Source organism: Rhodamnia argentea, chromosome 7, assembly GCF_020921035.1.
Source record: "Rhodamnia argentea isolate NSW1041297 chromosome 7, ASM2092103v1, whole genome shotgun sequence".
Lineage (NCBI taxonomy): Eukaryota > Viridiplantae > Streptophyta > Magnoliopsida > Myrtales > Myrtaceae > Rhodamnia > Rhodamnia argentea.
Genome location: NC_063156.1, coordinates 24,639,533 through 24,663,081, shown reverse-complemented (window position 1 = coordinate 24,663,081; position 23,549 = coordinate 24,639,533). Strand labels below are relative to the sequence as shown.

Below are 23,549 nucleotides of genomic sequence, written 5' to 3'. Positions count from 1 at the left end.
TGATTTGTCCTTTCAAATTTGTCAAGATTGTGGTAAAAATGGGAAAAGAAATGACCAAATCTTATTGCATGGGGGATGATATGGAGTGGGATTTTGAGGTACTTACGTATCCTCAAAAGATTTCGTTACTCTTTTTAGGAGCTAAAATCCAATACCCTTCTGGATCTCTCTTCAGATAACGGTGGTCTTATTATAATTCCCTTTTGTGGATGCATGAACTGGGAGATGGCTTAGCCTTCTTCTCCGGTTCTTCGAACCCGTCACGAGGTGCTGTCTCCTTCGTCGCGAATCTGCGCCCCGAGATTTTTCAAAGTGATGATACGAAGACTTTAACATCTACTAGATCCCAGATATGTTACACGACGGTGTTCCTCGGCATAAAATTCCTAGTTCTAACCCGTGAACGAAGATGGGCGAGTTTTGCGACGATTAACGCTAACGTAAGTAGACCATTCCCATGGCCATTCGTCTGGCTTAAATGTCTATCTCGTGACGGAGACTAACATTTAGCTGCGTGCGCAGGTCAAACGCCAGAAAACATCATGGCCTTTGCTGTTGTTTGGCGTCGCGTCACGGTGGGTCAATGTCTAAAAACAATGTATGTCGTGTTGGAAGGAGTCTCGTGTTTGACAAGCAAACGCTCCTAGTTCTAGGACCGAACCGAAAGCTCGAAAACCGAAATCCACGCGGTCTTATCGAATCAGATGTGCACCTTTCAAAGAGTCAGACGCTCGTCCTTCTTCAAGAGAGAGAGACGTGAAAGATTTGGAGATTGGAGGATGGAGACATTGAAGCAGGCAGGGGGACTGAATGGTTCGTCATTCTTATCGGGTGGCTCAGTTTGTCCCATGGATTGCTCTCGCGTGTTCTTCGAATCGCAGACAATGACCGAGAAATTGGATGACTTTCTGGGCCCAAATTCTTATTCTTCTTCTTCTTTTCTCTCCTTTTCTCGACATTGCATTGGCGTCATTGCTCAACCTACCCTGGGGCTTCGCATGTACGTATGGAACAATGCTAGACATGTTAGGGTCCGAAGATGGATACTAATACCCGGAAAATTACTCAAAAAGTCTTTAACTTATTACAACTGTGCTAATTCAGTTCTAAACTTTTTTTTTTTTACCAATTGAGTTCTAAATCTTTTACAATTATGCTAATTCAATTTATTCGACCGACCGACGATAATGTGGCCAAATTTTAATGAAATTTTAATAATTTTTTTGTCCTTTTTTTTTTGTTATGGCTAATAGTAGGCCACGACATCCGCCAGCCTTGGGTGAGGATTTGCGGCCCTTGCCCAGCTACGAGGGTTCTCGACCCTCGCCCAGCTATGAGAGAGGGCTCACAAGGCCTTGGCCCAAGGACCAGCGGCCTCTTGTTGGCCCTAATAAAAAAAATTATTAAAAAATTACTAAAAAATATTAAAATGTTATTAAAAATTTGTTACGCCATTGCCGGCTAATCAAATGGACTGAATTATTACAAATAGAAAATGTTTAGGAATCAATTGACAAAAAAGAAAAAGTAAAATTGAGTTGACACCATTATAATATTGACTTTTTTGAGAAATTTTCCTGCTAATACAATTGATCGTCGGCCTCTTCTTAGTTATCTCGTTTTTATCATGATACGCATGCCCCGTTATTTGTTCTACTTACAGTTTATTGGAGTTAGTTCCCTAATACTTTACGCATCTGTTACAACAATTGATTTGTTAAAAGATATCGCCGATTTTAATTGCGCATTGACTGTGACCACTTGTACTTATATCAATTTGTAAACTGGTCTTGATCTAGCATTATTCTTGATTTCGTTCCATTGAGCAAGTGACCGAAATGGAATGAATTCTAGAAAAGCAAATACGAAACCTTAAGGCTATGTTTGATCGTCAAAATATAAGCCAGGATATGATATGTTTTTGTCCTATTTTGTATTTGACAACTATCCAGAATAAGATAAATGGGGATATAGCCAGAAAAAAAAAAATCCCAAGAGAGGATGTGTAAGACCATAATAGGATTTCTGAAGAGAGCATATATGAGGAGAATCAGATTTTTTTTTTTCTATTTTTTCTTTCCTTCTAGTAATGGGTCTTAGGCGATGGCTACTCTCCGTGATGCCCCGAGAGGGCTAGGCAAGGGTTGCCCTCGCTCGTGGCTATCGAAGGCCGCAACCCTTACCATCGCCCGGCGAGGTCATATCCTTATTTGAAATTGTCATGGCTACTTCACGTCTTTATTTAAAAAAGATTCAGTTTGAGACCTCTTTTAAGAAAATAGGGGCACTTGTAGACGCGGCCGGTTCGGTGGAACCCGCGTCGAGAACCGGCGGTCGGTTCCAAAGGTGGAACCGGCGGTTCGGGCCGGTTCCGGTTCATTCCGATTCATTTTTAATAATAATTTTAAAATAATAAATAATAAAATAAATATAATAAATTATAAATTATAAAATACAATTAAATTGTACATTGTAATAAAATATGGAAAAAAAAAAAAGAAGGAATGGGCTTGAACTTAATGAATTATCATTAAGCGACCTACATATCTTCTTGGGGATAGAAGAATCAAAACCCATGTAGTTCTTTTACCTTGAGAACCCCAACTTACCTCATCGTCAATCGTCGCTACCCGTTGTGGTACCCGTGGCGGTGGTATCTCCAACATCATCGCTAAAAAATTCGTGTTCACGATCTAACTCTTGGTGTCGAATTTCGCCCGTCCAATCGCCGACACAAGCTTGAGCTCCACGAGTCCGGGCTTAATCTTGAACGCGAGAGTCCAAAATTAATCCTCCAAACTAAATGCTTGTTCAACCGCAACCGTTGAAGAAGGGGTTCTAATATTTGACGAGCGATGAGGGCGATAACCGGATACTCGATTTGGTGACTCTTCCACCACTTAGATTTCAAACGTACTATGTTCCGCATCACGAAACTCAAATTGAGTGGTTAAATATTTTCTAATTCAAAATATTACCCGTGCCCATTTTTTTTTTTTGCCTACTCTTAAGCATATTATACCCTCTACTAAGTGAACTACCACCTTCGCTACGTGAGGCAGGATTGAAAGATCCGAATCACTTAAACCATATCTACTACAAAATTCTCTATATAATGCTACTATAGATTCTTTAACATGTCCTAATATATTTAAAATATCTATTGAATCATCCAAATGTAAACAATCATGATAATACACATTCAAATAATCTGAAACCGTCTAATTTAATACGTGGATCAAAAACAATACCAACTAAATAGACAAGAGGAATTTGCAAATAATAATGCAACCATTTTTCTCGCATTACTAAAATAGTTTGACCTAATTCGGTATCTTTTCATATTCACTAAAAACACTACTAATATTAACACACCTATTAAAAATAAATCGTTGTATGATAATAAATACCATATAAAGTCTTAGTAGCATCATTAAAAATTTTCAAAATATCTAAAATTTTCTTGCAAACGTCCCAATGTTGAGGAAGTAAAGTAATTTCAGGAATATTTTGTGAAATAAACATACATAATAAATCTTTATATTCAAAAGTTTGCGAAGCAACTCAGAATTCCAACGAGTCGGAATATCTTTGGAAATCTTCTGGCCTTCCCCATTTTGTTTACAAAATTTTCCCCATGATTTCATACATTGGGGACGACTCCATAAAAATTTAATTGCACTTTTTATTGGGGCGAGAGAAGTGTCAAGAGTTAAACCATTTTGTACACATAAATTTAAAACATGACAAGCACATCTAATGTGAAAAAATTGTCCGCCAAAAGTGGGTTTGCAAATATTTTCTAATTCGGGAATAGAAGCGGTATTTGCGGCGGCATTATCAAAACCAATTGAAAATACTTTATTTATTAAATTATATTCTTCTAAAACTTGCATAATTATTCTATAAATATTATGAGCGAATGGCTTTCATCAAAAACTCGAATGCAATAAGTCTTTTTGAATCATCCAATTGTCATCTATCCAATGACACGGACACCCATATAACAATGAATTTGCCAAGGATCACCCAAATATCGCTACCTATATGCACACGTCCATTGAATTTCGCAAAAAATTTTGCTAAAGATTTTTTCCTTTTTAAAAGATGAAAAACTTCGTTTAAGAGTATTTTTGAATAGTTGGCGCTTGAACCAACGCAGATTTATCAAATATTTCATATTAAAATTTTCACCAGATTAAACGGAGCATGATCAAGGGCAACATATTCACCTAATGTTTGTTTATAAAGTGCTTAAAACGAAATAAAGGATGAGGCTTAGAAGTGGCGTACCCGAAAATTGTTGTTGCGTATTGTCGATCCCGCTGCGTTGGATGTTTTTTCATCAAATGCGCGGAATGTTCCGTAGCCGTCTCCTTTCGTGAATTTATAAGTTTGCGAACAATATTTACATTTTACATTATACTTACCTTCGACTTCATCACGTACCTTGTCGAAGTGTAGCCACAAGTCCGATGTATTATCTCGGCCCTTCCGTCGACTCATTTGCCGTTGACGTTTCTTCGACACCAGTGGGAGGATGAAGACTTTCTTGTGTTGGGATGTGCTCGACGTCGGAATCGGGACATAGTTGATATTATCGTCGCGCCTTCCCAACTTGCATACTCACGAGAATCGTATTCATGAAAGGGATAGTCGGAATCTCCCATAGCCATCTTGCCCTGTCGCATTTGCTTCCACTTGCCATTTTTGAGAGAATTGATCGGGATTGAGAGAATTGGGAGAATTTGAGCGATTTGAGAGGATTTCGAGAGAATTCGAGAGATTGTTCGAGAATTTGTGACAAAAATGAAAAGGAAGCATATATATTTATAGGCAAGAATCATTTTTTTTTTATTATTATTTTTTAAAAATGAAAAGCAACGGCCAAAGAGCCCAACGCCCAAAGCGCCCGCGGGGCGGCGGCGAAGAGCCCAACGGCTCGCCCCGGCCCACCTTTTTTTTTTTTTTTGCGGTTGAACCGGCCCGAACCGCCGGTTCCGGCCGGTTCCCACGTTTCGGAACCGTGGCCGGGCGGCGGCGGTTCGGGCCGGTTCGGCCCACGGGCCCAAATGGCACTCACTAGGCACTTGGCTCTTATTTAGAATTTTCCCTCATTATTTTGAGCCAAAAGCCTCCACGGCATGGTGGATACACTAAAATAAATAGAAAAAAAAAAACACTTTCTAGGTTTGATTGCTTAATAAAAAAACAAATTATTTAGTTATATTCTAAAGTTTGGTAGTGCAATCATATACATGTCATGATTGGATTCCAAGGTACTTGATAATACTGCTGCATCTTCTAGTAATTCCTCTTTAGTTTAGTGGAGGCTTATCTCTTGTGATCATGCCTACCACAAGGCTCAAGAAGAAAAAGTTCAAAAAGAAGGTGAAGCCCCTTCCAAAAGCCACAACTCACTTCACTTTAGCATCAGGCTTTAAAACATAATGATGGCGATAATTACAGCCATCATGATCCTAATGATTGACACCGATAGACGCACCTCATAGGCTATATAAAGATTTAATTGGATATGAAGATGCCAAACGCTCCCAATTTTGGCAATGGAGAAGAAGGATGCCGATAGCATCTCTGTGTTGTCGAACTCCACAATCTTGGTCGGGTGGTGCCGCCCGCGCCGGCGGCTGAGGAGGCGGCGGGGCAACACGATAAGGCTCGGCAACAAGCGGCGTGGGTTCTGCCTGGGGACGCGGCCGGTGGTCCGGTGGGGAGCAGTGGCGAGTCCGTTTCGGGTGCTGAAGAAGATTGTGATGCAGATAGCATGGGGTGACAGATTGATTGACAATTGTATCTGGTCTCTACCCATTTTGCGCCCGCAACTGTTTCCCTTGTGTTGACTGCTAATGGCATTTTCGTTCTACAGTAAAACTTCTCCCCTTCCTTTACTTTCTAAATTTGTACAATAACGGCACAGCCAAACTGCATAACTAAGACGTCACTCTGACAGCATTTTTCTGTGCTTTAAAGTCAATGCTTCAACCGATCAAAGAACTACTATGTCTCTAGATTTCTGCTGGGTGCTGGCTCATGGGTCCATACTGAATCTGCTCTTCTTGCACAATTTCAATTATGCAGTGGCCACACGAAAACTATCCAACAGTAGAGTAATTATCTAGACAGATTTTCATAGATAACAAATTCTTTGCCCCACTAACTAAGGAGAATTAATCTCATCCACCTCACGGAGTAAGTCATGTACACTGGAATCCAGAGTGACGACGTAAGTGCGAAGTGAAAATAGCACAAACTTTGCTCGGCATTCTGTCCCAAGCAAAAACACAGCTAACAATGGTACCGTGCTGACCCCAAAGATCTTACAGATTCATCTGTTCTTTCATGTCCCCGCAAAATGCACCATATACATATCCATCACCAAGCAATACCAGCTACACCTCTTCCCAACAACAAAATGGAGGTAAGCTTTCGACAATCTATACAAGAACAACAATATTACACAGCCAGGGGACGTAAATGAAGCCGCAAAATCCCGCTAAAGCATCCGAACTAGCTTTTGGTAAAGTAATCAAATAGTGTCGGCTGTTTATCTTCACTGCTCTTAACCTCTCTTTTCTTCTTCAATGGACTAGTTTGGGTGGCATCCGTTTGGCATGTGCGTTGATCTGGATCAGTTGAGAACTCCTCATAATCCCTTTTGACTTGGCCCTGTCCTGTTGCATCATCAAGATGTTTAGCATCGCCAGATTTATCAGTCGATGATGAGAATTCATTGCAGCCTTCAACTTTAGGTTCCCCTTTTAAGCTTGTATGCACATCAGTCTCGACAGAATCATGATGAGAGCTTTTCTCTTCTCCATTAGCTTCTTCTTCTTCTTTCTTGATTTCCTTTCTCATGAAAAATTTCGAAATCATGTTTTTGTCCTCTTTCTTCAGTTGGATCTGCAAAAAGTAACCAATGTAAAACAAAGAAGATTTCTAGATACGAAAGAGTAATTAAGACAGAAAAGCCACTCAGTTATTTCCGTGAGGATCAAGCCTGCTCTTGTGCAGAGGCAATTTATGTAGATAACAATCTTCATCGTAAATCTTCATCTTATGCCAGTGAGTACAAGAGTTCCCGTGGTCAAAGAGAAATGAGGATAGATTCTTGGGTAGCTTTTTAAACTAGTACGGCAATTTGACCACATTTTTTTCACATGGAACTTCAGGAGATCATCACCATCCACAAAAAATATTTCTACACATAAACAGCTATGAATCGCTCATGGAAGCACATTTCGAAGCAACAAAAATGACAACTATTGGCAACTCCCTAAGATTATTCGCTATGAAGAATAAAGAAACTAAGAAACCAAAGGCATATTGCACATAAAGCAGCAAATACAAAGTTCCTTACGTCAACGTTCTAGTGCTCCATCCATGAAGTCTTGAAGGCCTTGTATACTTTCCCTTATGAGTAAAATTCTTTGGCATTATAAGTGAAACTGTGGTGTGAGTGTCACAAATGAAGAAGATAAGCCAAAAATAGCTTACCTCGTTAATGCATTCTGGTCCATCAAATGATGGCTTGCCCATTGCAGGTGTCACGGGGTACCAAACCTAAACGAAAAAATTCTATTAGCCAGGTACATTACATAAGGCAGATCTCATCCAATCTTTCCAGAGTCATGGAGCTCTTACCAGATCTGACTCTCCATATGGTTTAAGCATGGTATCAAATTTGGAAGAAGATGAACGGCCCAGCCATGTGTCGGTTGACTCCTTGTCACCTAAAATAATGGGCATCCTATCTGCAGAGGAGGTTCAGTGAAGATATAGACATAAGTCCTCTCGTCTCTAATCAATATTGCATAATCCATGTCCCCAGTGTCTCTAATGTATGTCGGGCTAACATAAACAGATGACCAGAAAAACTGCAATTTTGTCACTCCACTTGCTATGAAATGTGATGAAGAAACTGACTCTTAAGACCTTGAATGGGTGGTGAAAACCAAACATCTATGGACTAATTCAGTGTAAAAAGCACTAACCCTTGGTTTTAAGATCCTCCCATAGTCATTCCAGTTTCCGACAATCTTAAACCGAAACTGCAATTTCCAGCTAATCACAAAATCTTATCTTTCAAGAAGTGTACATCTAAGCCCCTCTGTAAAGCACGACCAATCACTATTTTATGCTTGGTCTGGCAAAGATTAAGCTTGCTGATTGTAACTCATAAGTACATCAACATCAAGAGAGTCATTGTAGAATATGAGAGATACCACGTGATTAGATATGAGAAAGCTAAAACGAGAATTGTTTACCATGTAGCCACTGCAAAGCTGGAGATGATGAAGTTGTGAGGATGGTAAATGTGTAAATAATTTCACCTGCAGAAAAGCATTTGCTCAGTGATCTGGCTTTGAATTGTATGTCCATACAAAGTCAAGGAGATCTAATCAGATCAAATTAGGCTTTTACTGCCTTTTCCCCAGAGAAAGAGATAATAAGAGAAATCGGACAAATAAAGTGGACATTTGGGAGCAGGATCAGCTAAAGCAAAACAAAAGTTACATATGGATCATCATAGACCGACAGATTGCAAATTGCTGGGCCTGAATTCAAGCAAAGTAGCTGTGAGGTAGGAAATACATTAAAATGAAAAAATAGCAAACAAAAGATGGAAAAGGACAAACAGGATTTTCTCAACGCAGTCATTACACGCAGGGAGTGAAATTTATATTATCTGAGTAATGAACCTTCTGAGTTCTTCCATGAATCATACAGAGCAGCAAAAACAAGGGGACGACCATCCTTGAAATGAATGTAATATGGCTGCTTTTTGGATCCATCTTTTTTCCATTCATAGAATCTGTATAGCACATCCAAGTTCATTAACACACTAAAGAATGCAGAAAACTTGAAAGAAGCAGCTTATCACCTACAGGAGAACTACAAAACGTCCCACTCAATGAAATATCCAGCACCTATGACATGACCTCTAAAAGAGGCAGAAAGAAATGAGAGCCAACCATAAATATGACGTGCTCCAGAGAACAGACAGAAGTAGCAAGACATCCGATGCTTAAGAGTATCAATGTAACCCATTACAGTCAATCAAGATAAGGAAAAGGTGCAAACCATGGTAAGGAAAATTCTCAACAATGATCCAGATAACCTAACGATTTTAATTAGATGAGGTCGGACTCTAGCTTAAGAAGTCACCACATTATCCTCTATTTTTTCTGTTCCAGTCATACAATAACTAGAAAACAGAGTCCTCGAGATATCTGCAACTAAAGCTCTTAATTTCAGTACGTCCTTGGCACTGCATCCAGTAACAGATGAAAAATGACTGCATACCCGACAATTAACAAGAGACCGCATACCACTACACAAACATGCATTAGGATAATAAAACCACATTTGAACTAGGATTATTCCTACTACAGATATTTGGCAGTAGGGGAGAAAACTAAATAGGAAAGGCTGATTGCCAAAATGGAACTAAAAAGGGAAGGTGGATCGCCATTACCATAAAATATAAGTACCTAGCCAAAAAAAAAAAAAAAGTAAAGTCCGACGTCATCCCAGAAATAGAAACTGCTAACTAAAGAAAGTTATATGCCTCCACTGTGTTCCATAACCAAAAGATCACTTCATGCAAGGATTAGATATGTGCATACCCTTCAACAGTCACAAGGCAGCGGCATTTGGGAATAAGACGACGAAATGAAGCCTTTTCATATATTGACTCTGACCGAGCATTGAACTGTAACAGACAGGCAACAATTAGACATGATGGAAGTTTCTACATGAAGAAAACCAAACTAAACCCATAAGCTCTAACTCTATCCTCGAAATCAACCAAACATTGCCCCCACAAAAAAGATCTGCAAGACATCATTAAAGTCCACAAATTATTAACGTGGCATCACAGAAGTTGAAGTCATAAGAAAGGATTTGCATGCAATAGGTTAATACCATCTTATAATGATCAGGCTTCTCGTTTTTCTTGGTGAAACTGGGAATCAACCCCCATTTCATGCAGTGAAGCACGTAATCATCTCCGTCTGAATTCTCTTCTCTCCGCACCACCGGCAAATTCCGTCCCGGCGCACAGTTATAACAAGGGCGGTACCTGAGTGATGAAGCACAGGTCCTAACACTTACTCACCAGCAAGAGACACTTTCATGACACTTTGGAGAGCAAAAACGAAGCCCAATATGCCAAAGAAGTTTTCAGAGACTTGCTTTCCAGCCGGAAATTTTTCCAAAAAAAAAAAAAGAGCAGCATCGCTTTGTTAATCAGACCATCGGTTCCCCGTTATCACGTTAAAAAGAAAAGCAGAAAACCAGGGAATAGCTCAATCGCACTGCTCAATCGACAGAAGTAATCTCTCTGTAATCGAATATCGGATGCACCTCCGGCGCTCTCAAACCCACACGAATACCGTGCACACGTTCGCACATACATCGGAAAACCTAGAGAGAGAGAGAGAGAGAGAGAGAGAGGCGATACCGATCCAAGTCGATGGTACGGGAGGGTTGACCGCCGCGATGAGTGGCGCGAGGGATGTCGTCGGCCCTGAGGGTGCAACGAGCTCTTCCACACATCTCTCTCCCTCCCTCCCTCCCTCCCTCTCTGCTCCGAGGACGAGCGCGTGCAGTCCCGAGGCGAAGTGGAAAGAGCGGGCGGGAAGAAGAACCAATGGCGGTTTCATTTCCCTTCTCTTGAGTAACGTGGAAACTCGACGAGAGCCGTTGGATTCGACCCAGTTCTCGGAGATGGGCGTCGTCCTGCCTCTCTGCTTTTCTTCTTTTTCATTTTTGTTCCCCCAACCTTTTTTCCCAAGTAGATAGAAATGAATTATAAATATCCCCATGCTTTCAGGGTTGTCGCAAATTGCCCACTCAATGTTTTAATTTAGGCAATTCGCCCCCTCTGAATTGTAGAAATCGGGTTGCAATGTATCCCTAGACAGCGACTCCGACTAGATTATATTTGGAGCTTTAAGCACATGACAACACGTGACTTATGAAAATAATTTCATCATGTGAACGCACATAAACATACATAAGTGGAAAATATATATATAGCCTACAATAGCATATATTAGCATGTGAGTAAAATTTCGACAAGGATGCGATTGGAGTCAATGTCGAAATGCATGGCTATTGGTGATTGTGAATTATTATATTTGTTTAGTAATTTCTTTATTTCTTCTCATATAAATAAGAGATATATGATCAATTTACCTTTCAAATCGAAACATGTCCAGTCACGCGATCACAGGTGTAATAAAAAATTTGGTTGGGGGGGCGTAATGCCACAAATTTCATAAAATGAGGGGCCAAATTGGAAAATAATTAAGACTTCAGTTACCAGAATCCGAAAAATACGAGTAACTCTCCAAAATGAAAAAACCTGGACAAAACCCTCCGAAGAAACAGTAGCTCCCGCCCCCTGGAGAGCTTGCTCCAAACTCTTCCATGCAATCCCTCGCTAAACGAATCCGCACCTTCCACCGATGCCTCCCTCTCGCCGCCGCCGGCTCCCTCTGCTCGCCTCGGCACTACGCCGTCCCGTCGCGGCGGCGGCCGAAGTCGCCGCCTCTCGCGCTCAAGAAGTCGGATGAGAAATCGGAGTGGTGGGTCGTGGACGGCGAGATGCACGAGATCGGCGACAACGTGCCTCCGCGCGAGCGTTTCGTGATCCCGAGGGACAACATCCCCAACAGGCGGCGGAAGCAGCTCAGGGAGCAGTTCATGCGCCGCACCCGCCTCGTGCTCAAGGAGGCGGTCCGTACTGAAACTCAATTTGCTGTCCGAATATTTAGTGTTTGCGTTGTGGGAAATGTGTCTGTAGCTCCTTGTCGTTGCGCTGTGTGAAATGTTGATGGGAGTGAGGATTTGGATTTAGTCTTCAGCTTGAATGTCGGTTGTGTGTTGATTGCGTTGTTGTATTTTATGCAAATGATGTTTGGCCTTGTGGGTTACGTGGTCTGTAGCTCTTCAAATAATTTCTTTCTTTTTACCATTTATTATGGGTGTTTTGTTGAGTGTTCATTCATTTGTTCTATTCGTGGTAATGATGCACGGAACTGTTCGCCTGTATTGGGTATTGTGTTACAGCATTCGACTGAGACTGGAGGTGAGCTTTCAGGGGGATGAGTATTGATGTATATGTTGGGACTGTGTGAACAGTGTGTGATGGAGAATTGAAAGAACCCACATTAATTTTGTTTGAATCTCAACTACGTGCTCTGAGTCAATTGAAGTGTTGAAGATTTGTTGTTTACCGTTGCATTCTCATTTTTGACTTGCGGTTATGATTCAGGAGCATGAGCCTTGGTGCAAAAGGTATACGGAACTGTATAATGAGCTTAGGGAGAATTGGGAGAGGTTGTATTGGGATGAAGGGTATTCAAAGAAAATTGCCCAAGATCATGCAAATTATGAATCTGCTGAGGATGATGATCAAGATTTTTCCCCATACAGGTTGGGCAATGACATGCATGAAATTTTGTCCTCTTTAATTGATGCGGTTTAAAGAACTTTTAGCCCTTGAAATTTGAGACACGACTAATCTATTGGGAAGTTTCTCACTAGCTAAGTCATAAAAGTAAAGCATAGGTTTTATTTCAGCTTTCAAGAGATAGTATGAACCAACTATAACTGTGTTGTATATCTGCTTTATGTTTCAGGAGCAGGAGGTCTTATGCAGGCCAAGTCAAGGTACTGGTGTGGAATCAGAATTCCTGTCTTATTTAAGTATTACTTTCTTATCCGATGAGATCCCCAGGAGACTGTAATAATTATGAAGGCAAATGTGGTTAATTTCTCGCAACTTACGGTGCTGTGTCTTTGAATGATAATAATAATCTCTGCACGTCCATTAGATGATGAGGTATGTTAAAGATGGTAGATTTTTCTGAATGCAGGAGCAAGGATTTGTAAGGAATGGACAAGGTGATACGTGGGAAAAGGTTAACCAAATTCGAGATAAGTTCGAATATGATAGAGAGAGAAGAACGAGGGAGAAAGGTAAGTTCATGTTTGACTTCTTGAATGATTCATCTTTGTCCATTGGTTTCACCAATCTATGAGCTGCTTGCCAGTGATTTTTTACTCCCAAGGTACATACATGTCTTCCACCAACTTCTATTGTTTGTGACCTATGTGGTAACAGCATGAATTTTTTAACTTCCCATTTAAGAAGACAAGCTACATGATTTGTCATCTTTTCTTGACAGCGATGGGTCTGTAGGCTATTGAACTTTTGTGAGTCTTGTTGTTCGTTTTCGATAGTTGATGGATTAGCTATTCATACAAAAGGAGAGGGCGGATGTAATTTCTTGTTTTGGCACCCATATTCTTATTATGTTGCCCAGGGCAGCTACTTCGGGAATTAAAGACTAGTGGGTTTATGGAAACTAATCTGGGCATCACCTGTTGTTCCATTCAATATAAAATGAAGATCATGATTTAGCTAGACAAAGGATAAGGCAGAACAGAATTTCTTGTTCTGAGAAATGAGCTGGTTGCATTGGACCTAAATTACACCATGTCACCCAAGGCAGCTGTTCCTTGAATCAAGTAACGAGTGGGTTTATGGAAAATATTCTGGGTATCTACCTGTTATTTCATCCTTACAATCTAATCAACATATATTTGCCAAGTATTCTGAGCTGCCATTACGCATAATTTATGTTTCTTACACTCATGTCGATCTCAATTGCTCTCTCGCTCCTGAAAAAGCCAGTCCAATTAGATTTTGCCAACAAAAATGAATAGCTTCCAAATTAACAGAAGTCAGGGGACCCAATGAATAGGTCGGATACCAAGTCTACTTGAATTCCAAAGTAAAATTTTCATATTATTCATGGTTGCAATAGTAGGAATTCTTCTTATTTTTCTCATTCTAAAACGATAGAGAGAACCCTTAAATTAACCTGTCTCTTAAGATTATGGACCAATTCTGCTTAAGATCTTTTTGTCAAATTAGCAACTCTCTATTGTTCCATGTCGGTATAAGTCAGATTGATGGGTTGATAGAAAGTTTGTTATTAAGTGGCAGAATATATATTCTGCCAACATTGATTAGCTAAATCAATGGTTTTTTAGAATAATATTTCGTGGGTCGAGAATATTTGTGTTCAGGGTTTCTATGTTCTGGGGATCAATCCCCTCAATTACCTAGTTGTATCTGCGGTTCGAATTCGCAACTCCCACACAAGTGTCATAAAACAAAAATAAAAAATTTGCCCATTAGGACACTTTATATGGAAATACCAGAAAAATGAACTTTGATTTTGATAAGGAACAATGGGAGATTGGTCTCCTGAGGGACCATAGTTGGGCCATTTTGGCCCCCTCAAGATTCTAAGTGTAGATCTGTCCCTATTTGTCGGAGTCACGTTTCTTAGTCCAATTTTATTGACGTGCTCCCTTGGTTGTGATGTCATCAATCTGTGATTTGTCTGCAGACTTGTTTATGAGTCTTTTTATTTCCTATCACTAAATCTATGTATGTTCAAGTTCAAATTCATGCTTCCAGTTTTTTGGAAATGTTAGAAACAATCTTTTGTGCATAATTTTGCATATACGTAGCTTTTGCCTATTGCCGTTTTGTATGGGGACAGAACCCCCTTGGTACCTTCTTAATGGAATCTCATTACCACTGAAAAGAATTATCTAGTGATATATAAGCATAAAGTACCCATGAGAAATGTATGAGCTGTATTTTCACTTATGGTTATTACTTGTTCTGACACACTCAAGCTTCAGCAGCAGCATGCTTTTATGAGAAGTGCACTAAAAAATTTACCTTTACCTGCATGATATGGATGCTATTGATCATGTCTGTTGGTTCACTCTTTTTGCTGATCAATACCTCCTTTAACTTCTTAAGCTAGAAGATGAAAATCTTCTCCATATACTTTTTTCCTAATTTTCTTGTTCAAGCATTTCCCTATATGTCAGATGGCTATGACATTGCAAATGTGATTGCATAGCTGTGTTCTTTGTCGATTTGCAGGAAAATGAATTATGTTTGTCAAGAAAATGAATGTACTTTATCAAGGGAAAGAAAATGTTCTCTTTGCAGAATATAGCTTAGGTTCCATCCTTAATTTTAGCCATGCAAGTGTGGGTGAACTTGAAGCATTCGTGTGTAATATTCGAAAAAGCCATAAGAGGATTGAGAAAACAAAAATTGAATTAACAATATCTCGTGTCCGGGGATGGTTTTCTGTTTGTAGAGTAAATTATGCAAACTATGTCATTGCAAATTCTGAAAGCTCACAAGTCACAAGGACTGTGAGTGGATGCAATCTGATTTCCTTAGTGCATTCTGAAGGCAGCACTTGGATTGATGGCTCTTTCTTGTCATTGGAAATTTCCCTTGGGTTCTTATAATTCAGGTTGCAATAGTGTACACCATTTCTCATGTATTTATTATGCATGCCAATTGCAGCATTTGCACCAATGAACGCAACACCCCCTTCAGATGATCAAGGTGCAAGCTCCCGGTATCAGCCATTCGATGCTCAGAGATACTTTTCAGAAAGTGAAAGTGACTGATGGTTCCCATTAGAGTTCTGTATCTCACCGGCTAAAAGTGGCATATCAGGCAAATTTGTCCTTGACAAGTCACTCCGTTCCCATGCCAGAGCCAGTAAAAGCAGTGATTTGTGCGGTACTATCACTTGTGGTGGTTGATGAAGCCAACCTCGATGCAGATTCAGCAGAGCATTTTGCACGGCATGCTCTGGGGGAGTGCTCAGAGGATCTGGACTGTAACCCTCTTTTTTCACTTATACCTATGTATGAGATAGGAATATAACTCTACATGGTTCAGTGTAATTTTGTATCAGAACCTGAGAACTTTAATCTCTTTATCATCCTATTGCTTTCCCATTGTGCATACAAAAGAAGAGAAAGCAGGCCGTTTGCTGTGAAAAAGTAAAGTGAAAAAGTCTCTCTCTCTCTCTCTCGCTCACTCTCTCTCTCTCTCCGCTCGCCAATCAGGAAAGGGACCGTGGTCTCGGGACCTAACTGTTCTGAACTGCAAGTCCAATGGGATGATTGACTCAAATCGTTAGGTTTGCCTCCTCTTGGTTCCCGATTATTCCTTGTCAGCTTTTGCTTTTGGGTTTTACGAGTTCAATGCATTGCTTTTGATTAGTTTCAACGTGAAATGCTATCAAAAGTCTACGACAAAAGGAAAAGGTCACTCGCGTATACTGAACTTTATGTCAATTTTGTGTTCATGCCTGTCTCGATTGTGCCACGGGACGATTGCAAAGTTCACACCTTTTTTCTCCTGTGAATCTTGATGCCAACAAATTACAATTAAGAACTAGAAATTAAACGTTCTTTCCTGCATTTTTTTCTCCGCTCTTTTCGACTTTCTCCTGTTTTGTAAAAGGGAAATTAAAACGTCCCTTCATAGTGTTCTTTTGTGCTCTTTCATATCAGCCCCTTCCAATTTTCTCAACTTGTATGTCGACACGAGTTGATGATTATCTCTTCATGGAGAAACTAAGTGCCATTGTCCGTTCAGGCTCTTCCCCTCGTTCAATTTGTAATTCGGGTCGAAAGTTTGATTCCCCTCATTCAATTTACAGTTCGGGGTCGAAAGTTTGATCTTGTGATTTGCGGAAGGAGAGAAAGAGAACGAAAAAGGATTAAGCTCAATTACCATTCCAACACAAAAGAGCTTGACTTCTTGCACCCAAAGAAAGTACACGTTTTAATTTCCTATAGAAGTGCAGAAAAAGATATACATAGCACAAGCATTCTATAGAATTCATCTCTGCAAGCTTCTCTAACACAAGGCACAGGCTGGAATCAAGCAGCTGGAAAAGAAGCCCGACCCTCTCTTCTGCAGGAAAATGCAAACGAGTTTAGTTAGCCATAAAATTCAAAAATGGTAATGGAGCAAGTAAATCGTGCCTTAATTGTAATCAGATTATCATTCTTGAATGATCGTGATTTTAATTCAAAAGCGTCTGCAAGCCCTACCTTCCTAGGTTTGGCGTGAAGGAGTTCATCTGGGATTTTGTACAGGTCTTCGTCGACGGGTTTTGGCCTTGCCCTGAAGTGAAATCCTGGGATCGGAGACCCTTCGAGGTCATTCAGCCATCGCTTTCCTTTTTCTATTTCGGCATGAGGGTCGCGAACTTTTGTCTACAACAAATAACATCAAACTTGTAAGTACATTCCGCCAGCCACTTCATTATTTTCGATTATGATCACGATCCTCATAAGAGCATCTCAAGCTCCGCAAAATTATTATTTACTCATGACATATGCATTCTAGACTCTACAAATGTGGAAATCGCATAAGAGGATGTAAATCTGGATCACCATAGCTTAATCCTTAAGGAGGTATGACATTAGTAATTAAGGCATGTGTTCTTCACGTTAGAGAAGTCTTGTCTAGATTTTGCCTGCTAGATTGAATACATCACAATTCGCAAAACATATGAAGGCACAAAAAAGATAGAGACGTGATTTGTGTGATTGGAGATTTCAAATTTCTAACTCAGTTACATGGACAATAAAGTGATTAAGCATAATTTCTTGAATCAAGATGAAGATAATCGAAGAGAGGACGAGGGTGGAAATCCAAAGGATCAAGAGGAAAGCGGAGCGAACAGGAATCATTCGCATTATGCGGCGACAAATCCAACAAAAGGTCACCTCAACAAATGTACATATCTGCAAGAGAGAAGCATAACTTTTTCAAGTTAGCTTTTCTTTCAACTTACCCTCCGGCGAGGAACAACAATCACTTCAGGTGTTACGTCATCATTCCCGTAAAGACCACCATCCACGTATAAATCACGATCCTCATTGCAGTACTCATGACGGAGCGACTCGACCCGTCTCGCCAAGTCGAAGCACTGGGTAAAAGGAAGGCCTTCGTAGCTATCCCAGCTCCCGAAAGCCGGGACTTGCCACCCTTGCCTCTTGGAATCACCCTACAATACCATTTCATGCATTTCGTAAGAACGTGCATGGATCATTGAAGGAAATAACAAAAGAAAAGAGTAAGCAGAGGCAAAAACAGTAGTCATTGTGCCTTACATGCATCATCGGAGATAAAAGCAAAGAGAAGTGTGTATGATAGGGGAAATTGATCACTCACTAGTCACTAGATACTCAGCCTCATTTCAACCGGGTTTATATATACATGTGGTTTAGATCTCTTTTTCAGATTGCTTTTGAATGTTCCTTTGGATGCAATGCAGTAGAAAATGGAACAAAGTCTATTTGAAAATTTTTCAAAAATTTTCTTTTCAGGCTAAAGCGAATGTGTGATTTTCTTTATGATTTGAAAAGAAGAGAAAAGGAGAACGATAAGGTAACAAAGCCCGTGGCACTCCCGACTTTTCCACAACAAACAGTAAAGAGACAGAGAGGTAAGCCGTGTGTGCGGGAAAGAAGGGGCAAATTGCTTTTCTTTTTGGCGCATTCATCTTCAACTTTGTCCACTTCACTCCACCAATCACGTGTCCGATGCCTGATGATAAAAGAGGTTAGGCGCTCTAATCTAGATTATTAGCGAGAGCTCACTGCTTAGTACTCTGGTTGAGTTAGCATCTGCTTAGACTCCGGAGGCCTTGCTGCGATGAATATGCTGATCAGATGTTGATTAGAGCTGCTGTGGCGATATTTTGCATGAACTTGAATGTTGATTGTTGGTTGGTGCATGTTAGCACGTATTGTGATCCGGCATTTTGACCAGAAATTTTGCGTTTGAGCACGGAAACTCCAACACTTGCTCTCGGGCCCTTGGCAACAGCGCTGGGTCCGCAGTGCCCGGGCTCGAGTCCGTGACTTGAGACCTCGAGTTTGTTTTGCAGTTTCCTCGTTTTCTAGCATTCGGATCACTTAGAAAAATGAGTCAACTGAAAATGTTTTCCTAGTCGATGGAAAACATATGCTTAAATTCAGGAAAATTGTTTCCTCTTTAAAAAATGGAAAATCATTTTCCAAAATTATGACTAGATTATACGCTTGACCATAAACTCTGAACTCGGGCCCTTGGCAACTCACCCGAGTCTAGAGACCGAGTCCAAGTCTACTGGGGGTCATTGAGGGCAAGCCCAAGTCCATTGAAGCTGGGCCCAAGCCCACATCACCCGTGCTTGGGTCCATTAAGAACGGGCTCGGAACCTTGGTGCTCGTGCCCAGGCCCTTGGCACTCAGGCCTAAGTCCATGGAGGTCGAGCTTCGGACCATGTCTTGGGCCTCGATGGATCGACTATTGGGGTATAGGGCTTGGCCTCGATGGACGCGGGCCCCACCTCGGCCCCGGTGTGGGTGCTAGGGTTCGAGGGCGGGCCTCGATTTACCCAGGCGCAAGCGTGGGCGTATCGAGCTTGGGAGCCGGGTTCTCGAGCACAGCCATGGGGTTAACGAGCGTTGATATCCTAGTTTTGGCCTCGATGGGCCCAGGTTAGGGCGCCGAGGACCTGTTCGCGGGCCCAATCTCGATGGACCCAAGCACAGCCCGGTGATCTTGTCCAATTCCCCGAATGGCCTTGCGCAATTCACTAGCACTCGAGTAATATATGTTTACTTAGCAAAATCAAATCAGATTTTTCTTTTCAAACAACAGAAAAAAATGATTTTTAGTTCTTGGAAATAAATGACTTCCTGGACAACATTTGTCAAGAATGTCAACTTTTTCGTGGAATAAATGAAGCTCTTAGATGGAAATCGTGTTTCCCCGACCTTAATCGTAAATCCCTAAGCTGCGCGTAGTTCTTCTCACTTTAACGACGAGTACTCGGATTGCGACCTTCTCGTATTCTTCTTGAAAGTATCATTTTGCAGCCCAAGAAGTGGATCAAGCATTGATATAGGCCCTCTGAAACCATCTCCATTGATAAGTTCCACGGCCCCAAACGTGGCCTTTTTATGCCCATGAATGCAGCTCTGTTTCATGCCACAAGAAATCCAACCAGACAGATCATGGGCCATTTCCCTGGCCTGGCCTCGCTTAAGAAGCGGAGACTTCGAGTTCGATTTCCATGGTCGAGATGTATTGGGATTTAGGAGCTAACTCATGAGAGTTCACTTGGATCTTGACACAACAATCGCCAAACGTCTTCGATTCTACCCGTTTAGATCGGCGCAGGCTTCTAAGGGCCCGATAGTCAGCGAAACCGTAGAAATTCATGCAAAATCATCTAAAAAGACTATTTTCCCTCGTAAGACAACTTTCAAAGATTGGACTACATTCATTCAACACTTTTCTTTTTCACGCGACAGCGGGCATAAAACGGAGTGCCCTTTGCAGTTAGAACAAGCACAGAACTTGTTCAAGACAAATCGAAAGGAAAGCCATGCCGGTATAGTTTCAGATGCAACTTCCTAAGCGTGATTACCATTGAAACAGGTGGGGCTAGAGCACTGAAAAGTATATTTGTGAATAAGAACTTTAACGTCAAAGCCGTCTTAGCTCAGCCGGTAGAGCGCATGGCTTTTAACCATGTGGTCGTGGGTTCGATTCCCACAGACGGCGTTTCCCTTTTCTCTCCTCGCATATTTTTCTTCAGCTCGTTTGACTAATGATGGGCGTGCATGGGCGAGAGGAGAAAAACGCAAATGGCCTCAAGTATTGCGTGATCCTCGTGCTAAACTTAAACTGGTAAAACAAAGGTAGTGCCAGATGGTAATACACCTCGAAAGGCATAGCTTTTACGGCACACCCGGAATCAGCAAAACCATGATGAAGAAGATCTCCCAAATCAGATTGGCATATGTAGAAGGCCATGTGTGGGGAGGGCCCAATTTCAGTAGCAAGGTGTGTAACACTTTTGTTTGGCCATCCTTCCATGATTCCAAACGTTGGAAGTAGCAGAAGCAAACACAGCAAGGATTGCTTGCTTCCATATTTCCTCAATGATTTCTTTCCTGTCTATTTCTTTTATACGTTTTTAATTGGGTAAACAGCATAATATACAATATGGTTCGTGAACTTTCAATTTGTTCAATGTGATCCCCGAACTTTAGCTCGATGTGCAATATCATCCCGAACTTTTAATACATATTCAATTTGGTTCCAGAACTTTTGGTACATATTCAATTTAGTACCCGGGTTGTATGAAAATGTTTAATGTTATCCCTAAACTTGAATTAATGGAATGGCAATATTGAATATTTTTATACGGTTCGCAGACTAAATTGAGCATGTACCAAAAGTTCGGGGATTCAACATTACACATTGGATTAAAATCAATAATCACATCGAACAAATTTAAAATTCACAGATCACATTGCATATTAGCCAAAATTCATGAACTGTATGTCACTATCCCTTTTTTCCTTTCGATTATTTTTCTTTTCAATTATTGAGGGGTAATGATATTAGTTTGTGGACTAAACTCCCAAGTAGTGGGATTTGGCACTACCGCCCCCACACTTTGGTATGATGGGTCGCTATAAGAAGGAATCAATGGAGGAGAGTACTTGAATTTTGAGATACAGGAAAAGGGGATAAAGCGAATATAAAACTTGATTTAGCCACATGACCTGTCTGTTGCCAGATGGTCCACATGAGATTTGAGAATGTGTCATCAGTAGCTCATGGTGTGGGGGGGTTGAAGATGGTTATCATGGGATTAGTACCCCAATTAGGAAAAGATAATTTATGATTAAGGACAGAAAAAGAGACTACCCACTTTCTGTCGCGCAACTCACTCTTGACCATGGTCTTAAGTACTTGATGTAATAAAAAGAGGGATTGGATTATCCCAAGTCAAAATTGGAGAATGACCTCAAGGAAAAGTCAAATCATTATGTGCCTCCTGCTTCGTACAATGTAATAGGAAATTAATGACTTCTTTTGAACCCTCTTAAAAGGTGTTTGAACGCTGCTAGAGTTTCTCCAGGCAGATTCCAATTCGAGGGTGAAAAACAACACTTGAATCAATGTAAAAAGATTTATAGACAGAACCGTTCTTTCAACGCATTGGAGAGGATAGTTTCATTCTTTTTATTACCGGTCTCGACAACAATGTCGTGGCCGAGTGAGGAAAAAATCGAGAGAAACCATCCAAAAAGGGGAAAAAAAAACTTTCCAAAAAGTCTTAAATTTATTATATTAGTGTAAATTAAGTTTTAAACCTTTTGATTGTATCAATAGAGTTAAACATTTTCTCATTTTGTCAATTGAATCTATCCATTCAATGTTGACTGAAAATTTTGAATATGGACACCGACTATTCTAAGTATGTGATCCCAAGGTTAAAAAAACAGAGGGGTTGGATTATCTCGAGTCAAAATTGGAAAATGACTCCAACGAAAAGTCAAATCATTGTGTGCCTCCTGCTTTGTACAATGTATAGGAAATGACTTCTTTTAAAACCATCTTAAAAAGTGTGTGGATGCTGCTAAAGTTACTCCAGGCAGATTCCAATTCGAGGGTGAAATTGCCGCACTTTTATCCATCCTCTCGGAAAACGACACTTACATCAGTGCAAAAGGACTTATTGACAGAACTGTTCTTTCGACGCGTTGGAGAGGACAGTTTCATTCTTTTTATGACCGGCCTCGACAACAATGTCGTTGCCGAGGCCAAAAAAAATAAAAATCAATTTGGGATGTGGACACCAATTCAATCTTAAAATTTTCAACTGTTCCAACTGAGTCCTAAACTTTACCATGTTTTATCAATTGAATTCATCCGACCAATATTAGTTGGAAATTTGGGATGTGGACACCAACCAGCTTATGTGACATAGTTGGCTTTGACATGGACATTTTGTAGTAATCTTTTAGTATTCTCGAGTTTTTGTAATATTTTTTTTTTCTTTTCTTTACCTTCTTTTTACAAAGTACCCATGAGGGTTGGCCTCATCAGCCAAAGACAAAGGCCGCCCTTGTCGACTACGGGTGAGGGCGACCTTTGTCTAGGTGATGCCGACATTTGCCTGATCGTGGCCGTCAAGGGCGGCCTCCCCTAGTCCTATCTAGCCATAGCCTGAGATCAGCCATTGGTAAAAAGGAAGGAAAAAATTAATTTTTTTTTAAAAGTTGTTCACGTCTATGCCGGTATGCCATATAGGATGACCGGTGTTGGTTGGACCGCCACGTGAGGGTTTTTTAATCAAAATTGACCAAATTGACTCAATTGACATCACGTGAAAATGTATATATTCAATTGGCACAATTAAAAGATTTGTGACTAAATTGGCATAATTGCAACAAATTCAGGGCTTTTTGGATAACTTTTGTACCGAAAATGGTATTTTATCACAACGCACCTCTAGATCACTACTATAGAGACTTGGGACTTGCTATATGTAGCTAAATTAACAAGGACAAGAGCTTGCATGTTTCTCCCCAAACCGATAAATGAAAGTGAACAAGAGTAGGTGAGGATGGGACCTCAAAAGGATAGAAGGCAGGGCAACCCATCCATCATCCATTCACAAAGGCTTCCTTTTCTGCCACCATAGCTTTCCCTCCTCCTCCTCCTCCTCTCTCCCGTACACACTCGTGGACCCTCCATCACATGCATCATGCAATTTGCAGACCCCCCCTTTTCCCTTTTCAACTTGACAAGT

General features: G+C 40.7%; 3 protein-coding genes and 1 non-coding gene across 5 annotated transcripts; 2 read left to right on the top strand and 2 right to left on the bottom strand.

Annotated features, from left to right (window-relative positions):
• Positions 1 to 6,307: 6,307 nt before the first annotated feature.
• Positions 6,308 to 10,774, bottom strand: LOC115731474 (abasic site processing protein YoqW). 2 transcript variants are annotated; one of them, XM_048283214.1, is made up of 8 exons: positions 10,484 to 10,772; positions 9,946 to 10,102; positions 9,648 to 9,733; positions 8,721 to 8,833; positions 8,286 to 8,351; positions 7,663 to 7,772; positions 7,516 to 7,581; positions 6,308 to 6,921 (listed from the first exon to the last, which is right to left on the bottom strand). In XM_048283214.1, exons 1-8 carry the CDS (start codon positions 10,576 to 10,578, stop codon positions 6,529 to 6,531), a joined length of 1,086 nt encoding a protein of 361 aa, XP_048139171.1. In that variant the 5' UTR covers positions 10,579 to 10,772; the 3' UTR covers positions 6,308 to 6,528. The 2 variants fall into 2 exon arrangements, with proteins under 2 accessions (XP_048139171.1, XP_048139172.1); XM_048283215.1 differs by lacking the exon at positions 7,516 to 7,581 and having other exon boundaries at positions 10,484 to 10,774.
• Positions 10,775 to 11,392: 618 nt separating this feature from the next.
• LOC115732179 lies at positions 11,393 to 15,880 on the top strand. The gene is made up of 5 exons (XM_030662844.2): positions 11,393 to 11,763; positions 12,302 to 12,462; positions 12,669 to 12,699; positions 12,906 to 13,008; positions 15,440 to 15,880. Exons 1-5 carry the CDS (start codon positions 11,455 to 11,457, stop codon positions 15,544 to 15,546), a joined length of 711 nt encoding a protein of 236 aa, XP_030518704.1. The 5' UTR covers positions 11,393 to 11,454; the 3' UTR covers positions 15,547 to 15,880.
• Positions 15,881 to 16,647: 767 nt separating this feature from the next.
• LOC115732178 lies at positions 16,648 to 18,204 on the bottom strand. Its single transcript, XM_048283220.1, has 4 exons — positions 18,058 to 18,204; positions 17,739 to 17,951; positions 16,990 to 17,154; positions 16,648 to 16,849 (listed from the first exon to the last, which is right to left on the bottom strand). The coding sequence occupies exons 1-4, from the start codon at positions 18,064 to 18,066 to the stop codon at positions 16,793 to 16,795; spliced, it is 444 nt and encodes a 147-aa protein (XP_048139177.1). The 5' UTR covers positions 18,067 to 18,204; the 3' UTR covers positions 16,648 to 16,792.
• Positions 18,205 to 20,430: 2,226 nt separating this feature from the next.
• On the top strand, positions 20,431 to 20,503 carry TRNAK-UUU. Its single transcript has one exon. It is a non-coding gene; the product is annotated as a tRNA-Lys (tRNA).
• The last annotated feature ends 3,046 nt before the right edge of the window (positions 20,504 to 23,549 follow it).

Coding starts and splice junctions, on each gene's coding strand:
- LOC115731474 (XM_048283214.1), bottom strand. CDS start 10,578: ATGTGTGGAAGAGCTCGTTGCACCCTCAGGGCCGACGACATCCCTCGC. Junction 7,773..8,285: donor AGCTTTGCAGTGGCTACATG/GTAAACAATTCT, acceptor CCTCCTCTGCAG/ATAGGATGCCCATTATTTTA. Junction 7,582..7,662: donor CATATGGAGAGTCAGATCTG/GTAAGAGCTCCA, acceptor TTTTTCGTTTAG/GTTTGGTACCCCGTGACACC.
- LOC115732179 (XM_030662844.2), top strand. CDS start 11,455: ATGCAATCCCTCGCTAAACGAATCCGCACCTTCCACCGATGCCTCCCT. Junction 11,764..12,301: donor GCCTCGTGCTCAAGGAGGCG/GTCCGTACTGAA, acceptor GTTATGATTCAG/GAGCATGAGCCTTGGTGCAA. Junction 12,463..12,668: donor CAAGATTTTTCCCCATACAG/GTTGGGCAATGA, acceptor TTTATGTTTCAG/GAGCAGGAGGTCTTATGCAG.
- LOC115732178 (XM_048283220.1), bottom strand. Junction 17,155..17,738: donor TTGTTGTTCCTCGCCGGAGG/GTAAGTTGAAAG, acceptor TATTTGTTGTAG/ACAAAAGTTCGCGACCCTCA. Junction 16,850..16,989: donor TTCACGCCAAACCTAGGAAG/GTAGGGCTTGCA, acceptor ATTTTCCTGCAG/AAGAGAGGGTCGGGCTTCTT.